General features: G+C 41.3%; 2 protein-coding genes across 3 annotated transcripts; both read right to left on the bottom strand.

Annotated features, from left to right (window-relative positions):
- Positions 1 to 557: 557 nt before the first annotated feature.
- LOC106653992 (gamma-1-syntrophin) lies at positions 558 to 16,998 on the bottom strand. 2 transcript variants are annotated; one of them, XM_014373673.2, is made up of 9 exons: positions 15,960 to 16,998; positions 7,616 to 7,952; positions 6,947 to 7,072; positions 6,482 to 6,661; positions 6,177 to 6,361; positions 5,915 to 6,073; positions 5,610 to 5,834; positions 4,878 to 5,081; positions 558 to 4,772 (listed from the first exon to the last, which is right to left on the bottom strand). In XM_014373673.2, the coding sequence occupies exons 1-9, from the start codon at positions 16,239 to 16,241 to the stop codon at positions 4,665 to 4,667; spliced, it is 1,806 nt and encodes a 601-aa protein (XP_014229159.1). In that variant the 5' UTR covers positions 16,242 to 16,998; the 3' UTR covers positions 558 to 4,664. The 2 variants fall into 2 exon arrangements, with proteins under 2 accessions (XP_014229159.1, XP_014229160.1); XM_014373674.2 differs by having other exon boundaries at positions 6,482 to 6,622.
- LOC106653995 (zinc finger protein 569-like) lies at positions 11,073 to 12,696 on the bottom strand. Its single transcript, XM_014373676.2, has 2 exons — positions 12,583 to 12,696; positions 11,073 to 12,506 (listed from the first exon to the last, which is right to left on the bottom strand). Exons 1-2 carry the CDS (start codon positions 12,615 to 12,617, stop codon positions 11,201 to 11,203), a joined length of 1,341 nt encoding a protein of 446 aa, XP_014229162.1. The 5' UTR covers positions 12,618 to 12,696; the 3' UTR covers positions 11,073 to 11,200.
- Positions 16,999 to 17,493: the final 495 nt, after the last annotated feature.

The following is a 17,493-nucleotide window of genomic DNA, read 5'->3' as shown; positions in this document are numbered from 1 at the left end:
TGATGAACGTCGGTGGCGAGGCTTTTGGAGCAATGGGAAATATTCCGAATCATGTGAGTTACGATTTTTCAGTTAAAATTTAATGGAAAAATTCAGTAAATTTCGTTGTTCGCTATTGATTACTTTTTTTTAATTTTTATTTTTTCACATCGATCTCGATTAAAACTTTTTACTGTAAACTTTTTCATTAATTGTCTTCCAGTAGATACAGTGGCATTAATCTCGTATTTATTTAAAATTTCCCGAAAAATTCAACCTACGAATCGAAAAATTTTAAAATATATTAATCATTAATAAACTTCCTTTTCAGGCTCTCGGTGGAGGACCAGGAGGACCAGGAGGACCCGGTGGACCGATGGGGCGTTAAAATAAACGTTGCTCACTTTAATTATAAAATTTGTTTCCGTAAACTATGTACTTTGCACTTGAGAAATAAACGAAATTCATTGGATGCATAAAATATTATATATTCACTGTGACCTATAGTTCATTGATTTGGAAACAAAATTGAGGTTTCGAAAAAATTTGAATGGTGAAAATGAATAAAAGACACTAGATCAACGTCTAACAATAATATATTTTGAAACATATTGTCAATTGGGAAGATAGACATAACAGATAAACTATATAATTCGAAACGTAAGACGTCGCTTTTTTACATTTTGTTGGCGTGTTCGACTTGCCAATTTTTTAATATAATATAATTATAGTGAATTTAAATATTATCCAGCGTACTTCGCGCGATACAATAGCCGTAGTACAATGACTCACGATAGACGTCTTGTACAATGGAATAATTAATTTATGACCAGTTGATTCTTATTAATAGTCATAAATAGGTCGGTTTATTCTGTGTTTATTGCGGACGTGAATTTTATTTTATAGCTATATGACGTTATGGCGATGCAAAAGAGAAAAATCGTAGGTAAAAAAGCGTGCTTGTCCTGCGCGAACGATTTTTTATTTCTCGTCGTTATTGAAACTTGGTACCACGTAACGCAGTCAACGAGAGATTGGAAAAATTTCTAAAATGTATCTTATGAATAAGTTTCGATTGATTCTAATCAATAACTCGTTATATAAAAAATGGTCAGACCTGTGAAAATTGAAAATTGAATTTCGGCATATTGTATTGCCTCTGTTGTTGGTTTCTTTTTAGTTTTATTCGAAAGTGACTTTTGCAAAGTCACGATAAAAACGTCTTTTAAACGTACATACAGTATTGCGGTCAAGCGATATTTTTCTTTTTGCACTTACATAACACCGTTATAATTTTATTATATGGATTTTCTTTAACATACTTTCTATCGGCCTTTTTTTTTTTAATTTAGCATATTTTTTCTATTCGTTTATCTTAAGGAATAATTCAATACAATTGTGCAGTCTGTTTAAATAACAATCTAAATTTAATTGCAGGTCGTGTGTTTTTGTGAATATGCATGGATGAGAGTACACTCGGGAAAAATTTTCAACTAGTTTCGACAAAATGATCATTTCGGAGAAATGAGTATATGTTGTACAATACAGAATCAGGTATTCGAGTTTTCCACTCGTGTGTGTATATATAATATTTGTATATATTTTTTCCAATGACTTTGATATACGACGTCAATTTAAAAGATAAAAATATTTCATATCTATCTCATTTTTTTCTGTCGGCAATATAATTTGAATAATCCTACAATACATTACATATATCAATCAATCGAAAATATATAAGGAAATGTATGTTTTTCCATTTTTAAATATTATGCAATAATCGAATAATTTTCCTCTTTACAGATGCATTTTACAATATAATTGAAAACATGCAACGACCTATATAAGTTCGTAAGACAACGAAATATTGACCTCATGATTTTGTCCAATCGATAAATTTTTTCGCCAAGTGCCTTACTTTACGGTGCTGTGAATAGCTTCATTTATGCGTTAACATGTGCTAATATGTGTAGGCATATTTACTATAAATCTATGGTTTCCTTAATGATTTTATATGATTTCTATATAGGCTTTTGCAAACATGAATTAGTGCCTTATAGGAAAAAAATCGTGCACGATTAAATTTTTTTTCGCCAGTTTCCTTTTTCTGTAATTGTTATATAATTCAATCGGTTTCTGCGATCTTGCCAACTGCTATATCGTCCCTTCGGACCTGTTGGTCGACACAATAGTCTTAATTGACCCCATAGAGAATAAAAACATTTCTATTAACGAGCGTCGAATAAAATCTTTGACATTTCAAAACGAGTACCTTTTTTCTTCAACTACACACTTATTATTGACCACGAGAAAATCGCGACGCTCTCAACAACATTGTTTTCTCTTAAATATTAATCAATCGTGAGGCAACTATACAATACAGGAGATTCGAGGTAATATATATATCTTTTTTTGCGTTTCATTTGAGATCTACCAATTTTTATTTGTAAAATTTAAAATGAAACACCAACTCTATACCACTTGAATGTTGTATACATTTTCTATAATTGCAACAACGCGCATATAATATTTCAATACGCCGCAAACATCTTTCCATCTAGTTAACGAAGATTTCTTTTTGTACTTTCTAAATTACTTGTTTAGAATATTTTTTCGAAGTGTATGACAGAGAGATTAAGAGACAGACGTACAATAAATTACGATAAATGACTCGTAAAAGTTTTGACAAAGAAAAGCAATCATACATTATAGAGTCTAAGGAATTAGTCTGTCGCGATTAAATAAAATTATTCGTAAAGATGGAGTGGGATTTTCGGTTAAAAGACTGTACTCATGCTCGTCTTAATCTTTCATTTCCATTCACAAATAGATTTTTACGCTGCTAACTGGCTAACTGTTCTTTCGTCGTTCTTACTTTTTTAATTAACAAAATTTTGCAAGTTATTTCGCTCTATCCTTATTTTTGCAAACGAAATATTCAACCATGATGGAATCTTTTATTTTTTCTCGTCGAAAATCTATAAAATATAATGAATATACTGAGTAAAATATTTCATTTTTTATTTTAAACCAACCGGTGGTCATTGCAGGCTCTAATAGCCAACTTTTATTTACATGAGAATAAATTTGACTTCTCACTTCAGGAACGAACGTGAATCAATTTATACTTATTAACTTACTGTTTTCAATATATTTTTATTTTTAATTTATATCATACCAAGAATAAAATTGATTTTTAAACCTTTTAAACTCTTTAGAAAATAAATTATTTTTATTATAAATACGTTCAGCTCAACCAATAATTTTCAATTACAGCTGAAAAAGCTTATGGAACATTTGGAACGTACGATAAAGTTTAAATCAAGTTTCTTCAAAGAGACCATCATGGTTGATTTCAACGTCTACTTTTTTTTCATCGCTATATTTTATATCCTATTAGCAATATGTAGATGAGACATCACGATTTATTGACAATGGATTAATACTGACTGTTTTACATGATTTAAAAAAAGAAGATTTTAACAAAACCAACACAAACGCGGAACAACGCAAGAACATAAATTATTTACATCGTATTATATGATAAATGCGTGGACACATCTGCATTCGCACACTGCACCTTAATATACGTATATAGCGGTAGTAAGTCCTTATTATGGATGATTCATGCGATTTGATTTTTGTCTTTTTTGCCGTAACTCTACAATGGATCGTCGTCGTGTGTGATCGTGGGTTCGTGATTTTTTTTATCAAGGCACCTCTAAAAATGTTCGATGTGAAATGCATCATATGCTCGCAATTGAAAATTACTGACAGAGTATAAAGGATTTATACACGCGGATGGCGATGAAAAAAATGACTTTACATCCATTATACGATAATACGAATACAGATTATAAAAAACGTATTAAGTAAGTCGTGTGTGGTCGTTACCAAGTTAGTATAAAAAAATATAAAAATTAATCATAGAAAAAATAAAAAGCAAGTTTATACAGGCAACGAAGCGCGTATAATGCATTATTATATTACGTGTACTTATAAGACGTATTATAATATAATCACTCTCCAGACGAGTTTATATAATATATCCAGCGAGATTCGTCAGTGGGTAAACAAAAAAAAAATGTCCATCGAATTCGCGGATCGATCTTGCACTGCCTTCGTACACATTATTACGGATGATGATGCAGTATGCAATACTACGATGTACGCGGTCGAATGAAATCTGGAGAGTTTATTTGGTCGAATCCAATATTACGATAGTTATCATGGGTGCGCGCGCGCGCGCTTTAAGAAAAAGCATCGATTTAGTGTGAAAATCCTTGACTAGTATCTTGTCGTTAATCGTTAATGTTTTATCTTCTTAAAAGTTAAAAATGGTCACCTTACTTAAAATGCCATTGCGGGCTCTTTCTCTCTCTCTCTTCGTTTGGATCATTTATTTATTTTTTTGCTGTTTAGTATTTGCTGCCGACGCGTACTCGGTGCATCGGCGATATATCATTTACACGTAATGAATTAAAACATTAAGGAATAAAAAACATTGGAAAAAAAAATAAATACAAACAAACAATCTTACAAAAACGTAAAACGTTAAATCGAAACCGTATAATATAATCGCAACGGGAGCGGGTCGCGCGCAACTATTTTTTTGTTCAGTCGTTTTGTGATTAATCTCCTCTCTTCTCTATCTATTTGGTTATCGTCCTTTACGGATCTTCTCTCTAGGGAGTGGCCGATCTCAAGAAAGTCGGGTCCACGGCCGCGACTCGCGCCGTGATGAACGCGTAGATGCAGAACAGCAGATTCTGCAGCTGCGAGCAATCCAATTCCTGAAAGCGCAACAGAAGTTCATTGGTATGGTTCGTATCCATCGGCACATCGCGTAATAATTACGTATCACTATATCATGTTCTTGCTTCGTCGATCGTGTTTACCTTCGTCTCGATGGCGATGCTGTCGTGCTCCTGAAAGTGCAGCTTCAGCTTGCTCTTGCCGTCGTCGCTGGAGCCTCGCAGCTGATGAAATTTGTACTTCCAGACGGGCTCGGCCGAGCCCTCGAATTTCAGCGTGAAGCCCTGCGACCAGTCCAGGGTTATCTCCGCGGCCTTGCCGTTCAGAGTCACCGGGAACGATTTGCTCTGCGAGCGAACGAAGAAGAAAAAAATATTAGTACCGGGTTGATGAAAAAAGTAAAGTGCAGGACGCGAGGGCGTGAAACGAACCGATGCGACCGTAAGGATGCACTTGTGATTCGGCGCTATGCCTATTACGTTTCGTTCCACGCTCTCTCTCTCTCTCTCTCTTTCTCTCTCTTAGCCCTGGCGGACTGCCAGCAAATTTAAATGCAAGTGCACCCTTGGCAATGCTAATGGCCCAGAGTATCAAGAGCAATACAGTGTATAGATATAGAAAGGGCAGCTAAGAGAAAAAAAGCGTATCGAGGACAGCCGTAACGAATTCAGATAGTTTCGTCCGAGATGTATGCATAAAAGGATTTTTACAATTAATTCTCGTATTGTCATCCTTTATCACGATCATCGCTTTATCAATTTTGTCGATCGCCCATATAAATACGATATAAATATATACGTAAGTAAATGTAGATGTCAGATCGAGGTGCCTTATACATATATTTTTTTTTTCGACGCAAGGTCCTCCAGCTTTACCTTGAGATGAGTTACGGCCGAGCAGACGGCCGTGTGCCAGGCCGCCTCGATTCGCAGCAGCTCCTGCCTCGTCTCGACGCTCAGGTACCTGGGCGACTTGCCCGGGCTCTGCACCAGGAAGCAGTGCTGACGCTCGTCCACGTTCTCGGACTCGCGCATCACTCGGAACAGCGTCTGGTAGACCTTGAAGGTCAGGGCGCAGTGGGACCAGTCGCCTATGTTACACTGCGAAACGTTTTTTTTTTTTTTTATCAATCCAATTCGCGTTACTTTAGTGATGTATTTGTCCTGTACACGATACTCACTGGCGGAGTTTCGAAGAGCAGCAGATCCGGGCCCTTCAGTGCCAAAAATCTCGGCCTGTAGCTCTGCCACAGCTGATTGCTGTTGCTGGCGGCCTCGTTCACCCATCCCATGTACTCGATTCGCTCGCCGACCTCGAAGTTTCTGTTGTACAATTTCATCTGGGCAGAGAGAAAGAGAAGAAGAAAAAAATTGTTACGTTGCTCGAATATTTCCAAATATTGACATCGGACGTAAAAAAAAAAAAAAAAAAACATATCTTACCTGCAAGTAAGTCAGGCTGGTGATGTTGTCGGTTATGTATTTCAGCCACTGGCTAAGAATAGCCGTGTCGTCGCAGTGTATCACACCTGTTCGCGCCCCGTTGAGGCCTCGAACTTCGAAGGCGTTTCTGCGAAGCTTGTCCGTGCCAAATATGTATCTCGTGACGTAAGCCATCATCAAGGGCACTGCGTTTTACGCGCAGCGGGTGCAGAAAGACAGAAAATAGAGATATTATACGATGCATTGCACGAATTAAAGTTAACGTATATAATTGTATAATAATTATTTATTTTTGGTCGTCGTACCCGTTACGATGTCGACCCACTTCTTCTTTTTCAGCGAGCCCGTGTTGTTGGCCGAGGAGGCGTTCGAGCCGCCGTGATCGTTGACCTTTGGACTGCTTGGATTGTTGTGCTGCTTGCTCGCCGGTGGCTCTTGCCAGTCCCCTTCAACCACACCGTTAACGGCGTTATCTAGTGTTCCTTCTGTTTTTTTTTTTTTTTCAACGTGCATGCAGGGTTCGTGTTCGTGGGTTTTTTTGTTCGTTCAATGGAATCGGATTGAAAACAAAAGGTTTTTTTTTTTAAATTGAGCTTATTGCAATTTTTCAACTCAACGAGACTACAGTGGGTTAGTTAGCGCGAGCGAATTGTGATTACGGTATGGAAAATTATATAACGAGGATTAAATTGACTTTTTCGCGACTTTTTGATTTTATTTTCATTCGTTCGGCGTATCGAGCGATCATCCATGATTAAATATATACTGACCTGTTTTTTGTAAAAACGGTTTGGCCGCTCGATAGTGCTTGACAGTCAAGACGACGATGTCGCCGGCGTTCCGCAGGATGTTCACCGCGTCGTCGTGATTGCAGGCCGTTATGTATTCGCCGTTGACTGAACGAGACAGAGAGAAAAAAAATTGGTAAATATTAACATGCAACGGTGTACAGTGTCAAAGAGATATAAAATGAAATCGTAAAAGCTGAATTAATATGCAAAAAAAAAAAAAGAAAACTAGAAGGAGATTACCGCCTATTGTACGAGCTGGATCCATTTGCACATCGTGTATTATTATGTGTACGCGCGAGCTCGAGTTTATACGTCGCGGAGTCGAGACACGTATATGCAGCCAGCCATACGCCGTGTGGCTTTTCTCGATATTGGATTATTGAATTTCGATTCGAGCTCTGCTTCTCGCTCGCCCGCGAGTCTTTTCAAAGTTTGTCGTTGCCGCGCGTATTAAGCCGCAGCACAGGGTGCGCGAGTATGCCTGGGAATAATCGTAAAGAGCCCGGAGCACAAAGAAAAGTCGAAGCGGTGGAGGAGGAGGAGGAGCTTCTCGTATACGTCTCGCGATAATCCATAATAGCACTTGCGCGCGTGGTTATATCATATATATTCATTATAATACACATAAGAAATATATATACAACTTGCCTTTGATGATGGCGTCGCCGATGAACAGCTGGCCGCTCTGGTCGGCCGCCTGGCCCTTGTAGATCCTGGATATGAGCACGGGCAGCTTGTGCTCGGCGCCGCCCTTGATGCTGAGCCCGAGGCCGCCCACCTTCTGGCGGGTGATCTGCACCATGCGCTCCTTCGTCTCGTTCGGCAGCCTGCCGTTGTGATTGGGCGTCTGCTGCTGCTGCGAGAGCTGCTGCGACGACTGCTCGAAATCTTCCCGCTGGAGCTTGAGCACCTCCACGGTGAGATGGAGCCGCGTCGGTATGGGCTTGATCTTGCCGTCGCTCACCGCCACCATGCCCGTTCTCACCTGCGGAACGAAACGCGAACGACAAAGTTAAAATACGATATACGATATTGACGCGCATCCATCATTGGCTCGATCGAATCTCGATTTCGAGTCGAGCTGTATATAAATAATAAGTTTATTTCTGCATCGTTCATTTTGTGCAGTAATTGAAAAAGATTTTGGTATAAATTCGAGGCTATTACTACGTTAACGATAGATGGATGCACGTATAAATGGTTCTGACGCGCCGACCTCGTTGAGCTCGTTAAAATTTATATCGACGCGCGCGGTCAGGCGCTTGAAAGCTCATAAGTCATAAGTCAATGATGTAGAGACAGACGGACACTATTATACACACAGAGATGTAAAGTGTCTCGAGCTATATGATTTATAATATATTGGAAAATCATTCTGTACGTAAAGAATTTATGCGAATCTAGTGACTGTGAACTTTCTTTCTTTAATCATTTTTACGCAAGCCTGCGAACTGTACTTAATTAACGAAACGTGAACCGTTTGTATAAACATATCGTGTATATATACAGGACTCGGCTGTAGGGCGGAAAGAACGTGTATACACGTTCGCATATAGACACACAATGATTATATCTCGCACAGTCGTATAGCAATAGCAGTAGCAGTAGTACACAGCAGCAGTTGCCAGAAACGCCGGCGGCGCTTACGCGAGCCCGGCGCAGTTTTCCAGAGCGCGGAGCGCTCTCGAATCGCCGAGTTCTGAATAATAGGACGAGAGCTTCCCAAAGCTTGCGCAGGAAAAAGAGGCCTCGAGCTCGAGGCTTTTGACACGAATTTTCATTAATTAAGGACGCGTTTATCTCATCGCGTTCGTTGCATTTACAACGTCGCGCTTATTTTTATTTATTTATTTACTTTTCTTTTTTTTTAGTCGTTGCCGCGCGCGCGGCGCTCCGGACGATATACGCAGAGAAGTTGCGCGCGGCGTATATAAAAAATAACATATTGAAAACTCAGATTCAGCGAAGATCGCTTGATACGATTTTGGAGTACGCGTATAAAATGTACACGATGTAAAGCCGCACAACGCCGTAAGCTCGCCCCAAAAGCTCTCTATACCGCCTCGCTCGAATTCGTCGTACAACACTGTGTATACATATAGACATAGGAGCTTTTTGCGGTACGGCATTTATAATAGCATTTGGTAAATGTAGATGAATGTTTTGCGCGTATTATACATTCGACGAGTTCGTGTTGGGAGGAGGAGGGCGTCGAGCGCGTGACCGCAAAAAAAAGAAAGAAAAAAAAGAAGAATTAAGCTATACAGCGGACGTGCAAGCTCGAGACTCGACGTATGTATAATATACGTATGTTGTATATATTATGCATCGTCATCGTCGCTCTCTCTCTCTCTCTCTCTCTCCTGGCACCGTCCTACAAAGGGCCGAAAATAGAGCGTGCACAAGCATATGCAAACTCACACACACACGCGTACTTGTGCTTTTGGGATGGTATATATAGTTGCAGTGGTTGTAGTAGTAGTACTAGTAGCGCAAGGGGTTCTTGCTCTTGATGCTACTGGGGTGTAGCTTTCCGCTTTAATAGTAGTGTTTCGCAGCAGCGACGGCACACATTATTACGAGGTAGGAATATACACGCTCGAATGAGACTATGCGACGAGTATGTGCATAGACGCGAAACTCGACGAGAAAGTGAGCCGCTGCTGCTGCTGCACTTGCATATACGTATTACATGCGTGCGAGTACAGGCTAAAATGAGATGTACGTAAGGTCGGCCAGCAGCAGCAGCAGCAGCTATAGTACGATGGCACGATTCGCCCTTTTTTTTCGCGCCACTTGCCGCACGCGAAAGCTCGAAAAAGCTCGCGCGCAGCTCGGAAAAAGTTCGTGGCGCGCTGCGTAAAAAAGGCTTACACCGAGAGAGCGAAAAGCTCCGCGTATCGGCATGATAAACGCTATACCTGCTGTTTGGTGTGTGCTCGTTCACGTGTGCGCACTCGTGTATGTGTGTGTGTACGTCTGTGCTCGAGTCTCGACATTGATTGGCTTTTCAGTACGTCCCGCGAAGCGGCCATATATGCGTATACGAAGATTGCTCTATATACCGTATACCCGCGCAAAAGCGGATACGATCGCGGAGCATGCATAGAGTCACACGCACGCACGTACACACACATGAAAACTTATACGCGCGTGTGTGTGCTGCACCTCGCTATATCACGCTCGTATGTATGCAAAATTGGCGCACGACTCGAGCCGGCGCGGATAATATAAGGGCGATACGTATATATATATGTATAATACACACATATAGGTACGCGCGCCGGACGCTCGAGATCGCGAGTCAAGTGAGCGCGAGTTCAAAGAACTCCTCGACGGTTGGCGCGCCGCCTATATATATGGTTCGATGTGGGTGGACGGGTGTGTGCGCGCGAAAAAAAAGAGAGAGAGAGAGAGAAAAAAATTAGCCAGCCGAGCTATTGATCTTCTCTCTCTTTCTCGCTCTCTCGAGTCGCGCTTGCACGAGGTACTTGCTATGGCTATATGCTTGCTATATACTGTATACGCGCGTATTCTCTTTTGAAAAATTGATGCTGCTAAATAGCGAATGAACATTTTTGAGGCGATTACCATAGACATGAGTGAGTAGCTGAATAATTGAGCTTGCAGAATTTTGAACGAACGAAGCGCGTTGAAAAGTGACGGCCGGTATTATAAAATTGACTTGAGGGATTGAACATTTGACAATCAATAAATAATGCGCTTTATTTTTCTCGAAAGAATTTATTGGATTTTACAAAATGTTAACATCGGTTTTACATGATCAGACAATATTGAAGGAACTCACGATATCTTTATGAAAAAATATTTTTCAATTGGTTTTCTGATTATGGACATTGAATTTTACACATTTATTAAAAAGGCGCCAATGCCAAAATAAAAATAAAAATTAAATTTCAATAATCTTTTTGTTGATTTACGCTGAATATATTTAAAAAAAATTTTTAATATTTTGATTTTGCTATTTTTTCAAAATTCTCTTTCTTAAGTTTCAATGCGTGAGTTTTGCAGCAAATAAATGTGACCTTTACAACGCATCTTATCTAAGAATTTCTTCTTGTACGTATCATATCGCGTAAGTAATTACTACATACACCTGGTTTATGTGGCTGTTAAAGTAGTTTTTGATTTTTTCTCCCAATTATCACATGCATATGGCATCAATATGCTTGGCACTATTTAAGGTATCTTTTCACGTCAATTACAAGTATATCAGTAACCGTTGTGTACCGCATTGATGTGATTTTTGAGATTCCTCTTGATTGAAAATTTTTTTCCGCATATGTTACAAGAGTGGGTAACACCATTATGCACTGAGTCGATGTGCTGTTTTAGATACCACTTCGTTGGGAATTTCTTTCCGCATACATCACATGAGTGAGTGATACCATTGTGCATGGAATCGATGTGAACTTTGAGATAACCTTTTTGTATGAATGTCTTTCCGCAAATATCACATGAGTGGGTGACACCGTTATGCATGGCGTCAATGTGTTTTTTGAGATAACTCTTATGTGAGAATGTCTTCGGGCACTTATCACATGCATGGGTTATTTTATGATGTACCGAATCGATGTGGCTTTTGAGATTACTTTTTTGTGAAAATGACTTTCTGCAAAAATCACATGCATATGTGATACGATTGTGCACTGAATCAATGTGGAGTTTGAGATAACTTTTCATTGAAAATGTCTTTTCGCACAGGTCACATACATGTGTAACGCCATTATGCACAGAATTGATGTGGAGTTTGAGATTACTTTTATGAGAAAATGTCTTTTCGCACAGATCGCATGCATGTGTGACACGATTGTGCACCGAATTGATGTGGATTGCGAGATTATATTTTTGTGAAAATGTCTTCCCGCATACATCGCATGAATGTGTAATTTTTCTACGAACCGAGTCGATGTGAGTTTCAACACGATTCTTAGTTGTAAATTTCTCTCTGCTTATTTCACATGGGTGGTTTGTATCACTATGCAACGTATTGACAAGTGTTTTGAGTCCATGTTTGTTTAACTTTTTTATAATTTTCTTTTTTTTATCTTGTTCGACAAGTTCACTGTTGGAATTTAAATTCAAACCTTCTGCAACCGAACCAATAAATTCCTGTTTCACTTCATTCACAGTTTCTATTTTGATCAAATTTTTACTTTTATATAAATTGGTATCTATTACACTTAGCAAGTGATTTTGAGAATTATCTTCCATTTTTGTAACTGACAATAAATTGAAATTAGGCTTCACGTCATCACATTCGACAACTATTTCCACTTCGTCATCAAGTGTACTTTCAAGTTTAATATCACAGTTTCGAAGTGTATGGGTCTGTCGAAAAATAAAAAATGTTTTAATTAAAAAAACTACAATATCAAGTAAGGTATATTTATCAATTCTTACGGAATTTCCTTCAAGTAATGGTGAGAGTTGGAAGTTTTTCAGATCAGGTGTCTCGTCAACCATCTCGCGATCGCGTTCAATAAATGACAAATTATTAGGTAATTCCTCTTTCACTCTGAAATAACCTCAATAAGATCAAGAATTTCCTTGCAATTTTTTTAGAAATTCATTACAATCCAATCAAGAATTACCTGACAGCGCAGTTAAATGAACCAATCGGTTCCATCTTTTCTAACGTGGAATTTCGTTAACACTTTATCCTTCCGATTTTCCACATTAAACTAACTTAAAACGCGAAAAGACTGGCAAAGAACGCTGCGTCGCGCTCGCTGTATTTGGAAAAATTGTGTGTATATGAGCACTGGTCCGCGGCACAGTTGTTCTCCGCGTATTATGCAGCGTACAGCGCTATGATTGGCATCCACGGCAAGACATCGCGCGCCGGGCGATTCACGGAAAGGTCGTGCGTACGACGCACAATGTAAACAATCGAAAACAAGCACGCGCATATAGCAGCTCCATTTTTTTTCCGTGTTATAACTTATACAGCATCTGAATTTCCTGTTATATTATTGAAATTTCGAAATCATCGATACAGGCGAAGAAAAACTTGGTCGTTATGATTAATATCATTGAAAAAATGATATCGTGTATCTCGTGCCCAATGAACGGTAGGTAAGAACTTTTCTATCGACAATACATTATCTTATATACAGTAAAGCGAGAAATTTAAAATAATATAATGCTACGCTACGCGAAACTCACTGAAAAAGAAGTAAAATATATCATACGATTTATAACATACGATACATTCTGGGGATATTGGTCGTAGCTTCATAGGAGTACGTCACGCTAATATATCCTATCGAGTAATTTAAGCGATGGTAACTATAGCGCGGTGCTCGTGGAAAATCAAAAACAATAATACAAAAGCTTATATTGCAATGCTATTAGATCGAATGCACCTGTATGTATCACAGCACACGCACACGCACTCGTGCATCCATGCATCCATGCGTAGGTGCGTATTTGATATACGTGGGTATCGGAGGCACTTATATAAATAATATATATAAATATCCACGATACCCCCCCCCCCCCCCCNCCCCCCCCCCCCCCCACGAGTCTAGATATAGTTTTGCCCAGAAAACGCATATTGGCATTGGTGCAGTCTATATAATATAACGCAGCACGTGTATACTGTACATACAAATATCGGCCCGGCAGCAGCAGCTCGAGTGAAACTTTTCACTCTGCATAACACGAGCGTGCGCGCAATGCGCTATATATATGCATCTATATGTATACGCACATGAAAATTGCACGGTCTCTATCTCGGAGCAGCTGCGATCCTTCGTGTCGATATCAATGCACGTCGTTCACGAGAGCAAGTGCCACTGATGTATATATGCGCGTGAACACACGTGTACGTGTGTATTAAAAAAGGCTCTCCGGTCGAGCGAATGTGTACGTACACGACTCCCTAATATCGATCCCCTCGGCCCTCCGCTACCGCCGCCGCGACAAAGTTTGTATACACACAGGCTTACGAGGACGATGGCCTCTACGAGTATAGCCGAGCCGAGTCGGCGGCTGTATAATAACATGTATTTCTGTGTAAATTGTCGCTTTCGCGCGCGCGCACATAAGCCTTTTCGTACATATAAAATACGCGTATATTATCATCAAAGCCGAATTGAAATAACTCGGCGACGACACGCGAGGCGAGTCTGCGAACGTAAATAAATAATAATTGCACGTATATAAAAGAGCCGCGCCGACGCTGCCAAGAATTAGGTAGAAAGGCAGAGGAAAAAGGGATCGAGAAAAAAGAGCCAGACGTACGTCGCGTGCTGCGGAAAGAGGCTTAACGCGCGCGTACGATATGTGCGCGTCGTTTTGCCATCGTGGAGCTTCGACGACTATACCGCGAACATACGATACACGCGGAATATATCTCTGTCTTTACTTTGCGCGTTTCGGCGCACGCACACACACACATGTGTTTACTGCATATATATTATATGAAGCGGCCGATCTCGCCAACTTCTTAGAGTGGCACTCGCGTGCGTGCGTACACGAGTCGAACGTCTGTCTCGCGCGCTGTCTATTATATACAGGATATATATGTGGCAAAGCTAAAACAGAGAGAAAGAGCAGCTGTGCAGCCACTAAATGCCTCTTGTTGCTTTTTACTGCCTCAGACTTAGTGTCGCTGCCGCCGCAGCCGTCGACGCCGCCACGGCTATTAACGTTAAAAGCTCGACTTGCGTTCGCCGATGGCCGGTCGCTTTAGCCATTATTATACGTACTCAGCTCTCTCTCTCTCTCTCTCCATCTCTCTTTCCTTCTTCGATGCGGTGCACACAGCTAATGCACTCGAAGTGCGATGACAGCGCGCGCAGAAATAGCTATATATTATATTATTATATTGGTGATGAAATCGCGACGATTCTTTTTTTTATTTTTTTTTGGTCGAAAAGAAAAAAGATTTTTTTTCGCTGATATCGCGCGAGCAAAGTTCGACTCGCGACTTTTACGGTTGACTTGATTCGGTCTCTCTTTCTCTCGTTGCTCACAAGGGATTTTTTTTTTTTTTTAATATAAAACGCTCAACATATAATATCTCATGAAATCGTTGCTGTTTGGAGTCTCTGTTCAGAATTAAAAAAAAAACACTAATAATAATAATAACGATAAAACGAATTAAAACTCGGACGAGCGGGGGGATTTGTTACGCTTCTTAATTGCGAAGCTTATTTTTTGTTGCTCGTGTGCCCGGGTGAATCCCAGGCGAGAGAGATAGATTATTCACGCTGGCGTTGTAGCTTTTTATACATCGAGGAATATTATACGTAATTTAATAAAAAATGATGATGAAACGAGAGACGCGCGCAGGGAAAAATATACGTTGAAAAAAAAAACCCAATTCCAATTTATGAAAGCCGCGGTAAATAATGCAACGTGGATGGATTAGCCGAATACACGAGCAGCTATAAAGTATTGCGTTACAGAATTTATATAAATAATCAAAGTTCGGAGGCAAGCACCTATAGTGATAAATTTTAGCATTTGTAGATACAGAGATTAAAAAGCAGCACGCAGCTCGCGGAAATGCCGACGCGTGCGTGTATGTCCACGTTATTAAGTATTTAAACACAGTCATGAGTCACGGTATAGTGTGTATCCTATACATTATACACATCATATACACACACGTTATACACATGTGCGGTGCGGATCGACAGCTTTTTGGCGCGCGCGCGGACTCCTAAATCTCGATAGTATATCACGTATGCGTGCGTGTGTGTATATGTGTGTGTGTGTATGTATACCACCGCGCCTTCAGCCTTGCCGCAAGCGCTCGCGCCGCCGCCACGTCCAAGGATACAGCGTATTTGTTATATTATGTGTACGAATCCTTTTACGTTGCGTCCTTGTACACATATACACACTCGGACGCACACGGCGTTGGCATGCGCGCGTAAACAAGAGTCAAATATAAATATATGCTTTGTATTATTCGAGTGTGCACATTTATTTCGTGTGCCTGTGTCGATCCTCTCACCTTGAGGCTCTCCACCGTCGTCTCCTCGATCGGTGTGCACATCTTGCCAGGCTCGACCCTCATGGCGATCTGTCCTCCTCCTCCTCCCACTCCTACCAGTCCTCCGCCTCCGCCTGCGATAGCCGACGCTGCTCTCTGTGAATTTAGCTGCTGCTGCTGCTGCTGATAATCGAGGGACGCGGGGGACGAGGACGCAGGCTTGCGACAGCCGTTCGCAGCTAGCTGTGGATGCTGCTGCTGCGACGACGAGTGATGATTGTTGTGCCTATTGAGAGTCTCCATTGGCCTTGGCTGTGCGAAGACGACGATGCGTTGTTCGTTCGACGATTATGCAGGCCAGTCCGCGGCTGGACCTATGGAGCATTTTACTACCTATCTGCACGCGGATGTACTACACCGTGTACACGCACACGCGCGCGCGTTGGGAAAGAGGACGAGTGTACACACACACAGACACGGAGCAGCAGCAGCAGCACAGCACAATAATTGGCACGCGCGTCGCGGATTCGTCGCGTCTCCTGCGTATGATATTTAGATTATAACTTTGTGACGGTTAACGGATGTATCGCGCACAGCACAAGTCGAGCTTGCACCACCACAAGTTGCACAAGTTGCGAGAAGGAAGGAAGGGAGGGCAGCGGGCGGGCGGGGGGGGAGAAGCGAATCTTTCGCTCGCTACTGCACGTTATACCGTACACACGCGCACTTGGAACAGCACACACATATACACGGGGCACTATACCGTATAGAAAAGCTTTTTCTCTTGCTCGACCGCCCGCAGGCTAATTCGCGCAGGATGCAAATGTGCCGAGAGGAGGACGGCTGCGCGAAGGCCAATTAAAACTGCACTGGGCCAACAACCGTACCGCTATGTGCACGGTGGGTACTGTGTGTATATATCGTATAGACGAGCTGCGTGCGTTGCTGCTGTCAAAAGGCGACGATGACCGTCCAGCGGCTCGCCATCGTCTCTACTGCTACGCGGACTACAACACTGCCTCCTGCATGACTGCTGCTGCTGCTACGGCTACAGCTCGCTATATAATACTGACAAGAGCTCGCAGCTCCGTGTTATGTGCATTCGTGTGCGCGTGTATCGGTGTGTGTATAAAATATAGCACGACTTGCGAGTTTGGCTCGCGAGCAGCAGCAGCAGCGGCGGTGGTGGTGGCGACGGCGGCGGCGGCAACGATGGCAGCTCCACTACTACTTTACACATATGACACAACATGCTGAGCAGGCACTGCTGCTCCGATGCTGCCGCTGCTGCTGCGCAGAGCGAGATATAGGTATATATATGCAGATAAATAGGGTTGATCTCTCGCTATATATTTTCATGTTGCAGCACAGCGCCCGTTGCTGCGTTTGTATAACGTGCATTTATATATATGCACTGGGCTACGATGCGGAGCTCGCGCGACCGACAGAGATGTGTGTCTGTGTTGGCGTAAAACTGCACTTTCCATGTAGATTTTCCTCTCTCTCTCTGTTGACATTCACCCGCCCACCTATATACACGTATACACGGGCACAC

Source organism: Trichogramma pretiosum, unplaced genomic scaffold (assembly GCF_000599845.2).
Source record: "Trichogramma pretiosum strain Unisexual culture from Peru unplaced genomic scaffold, Tpre_2.0 scaffold135, whole genome shotgun sequence".
Taxonomy (NCBI): Eukaryota; Metazoa; Arthropoda; class Insecta; order Hymenoptera; family Trichogrammatidae; genus Trichogramma; species Trichogramma pretiosum.
Note: the sequence above shows the minus strand (reverse complement) of the source record. Positions and strands in the feature narration are given on the sequence as shown.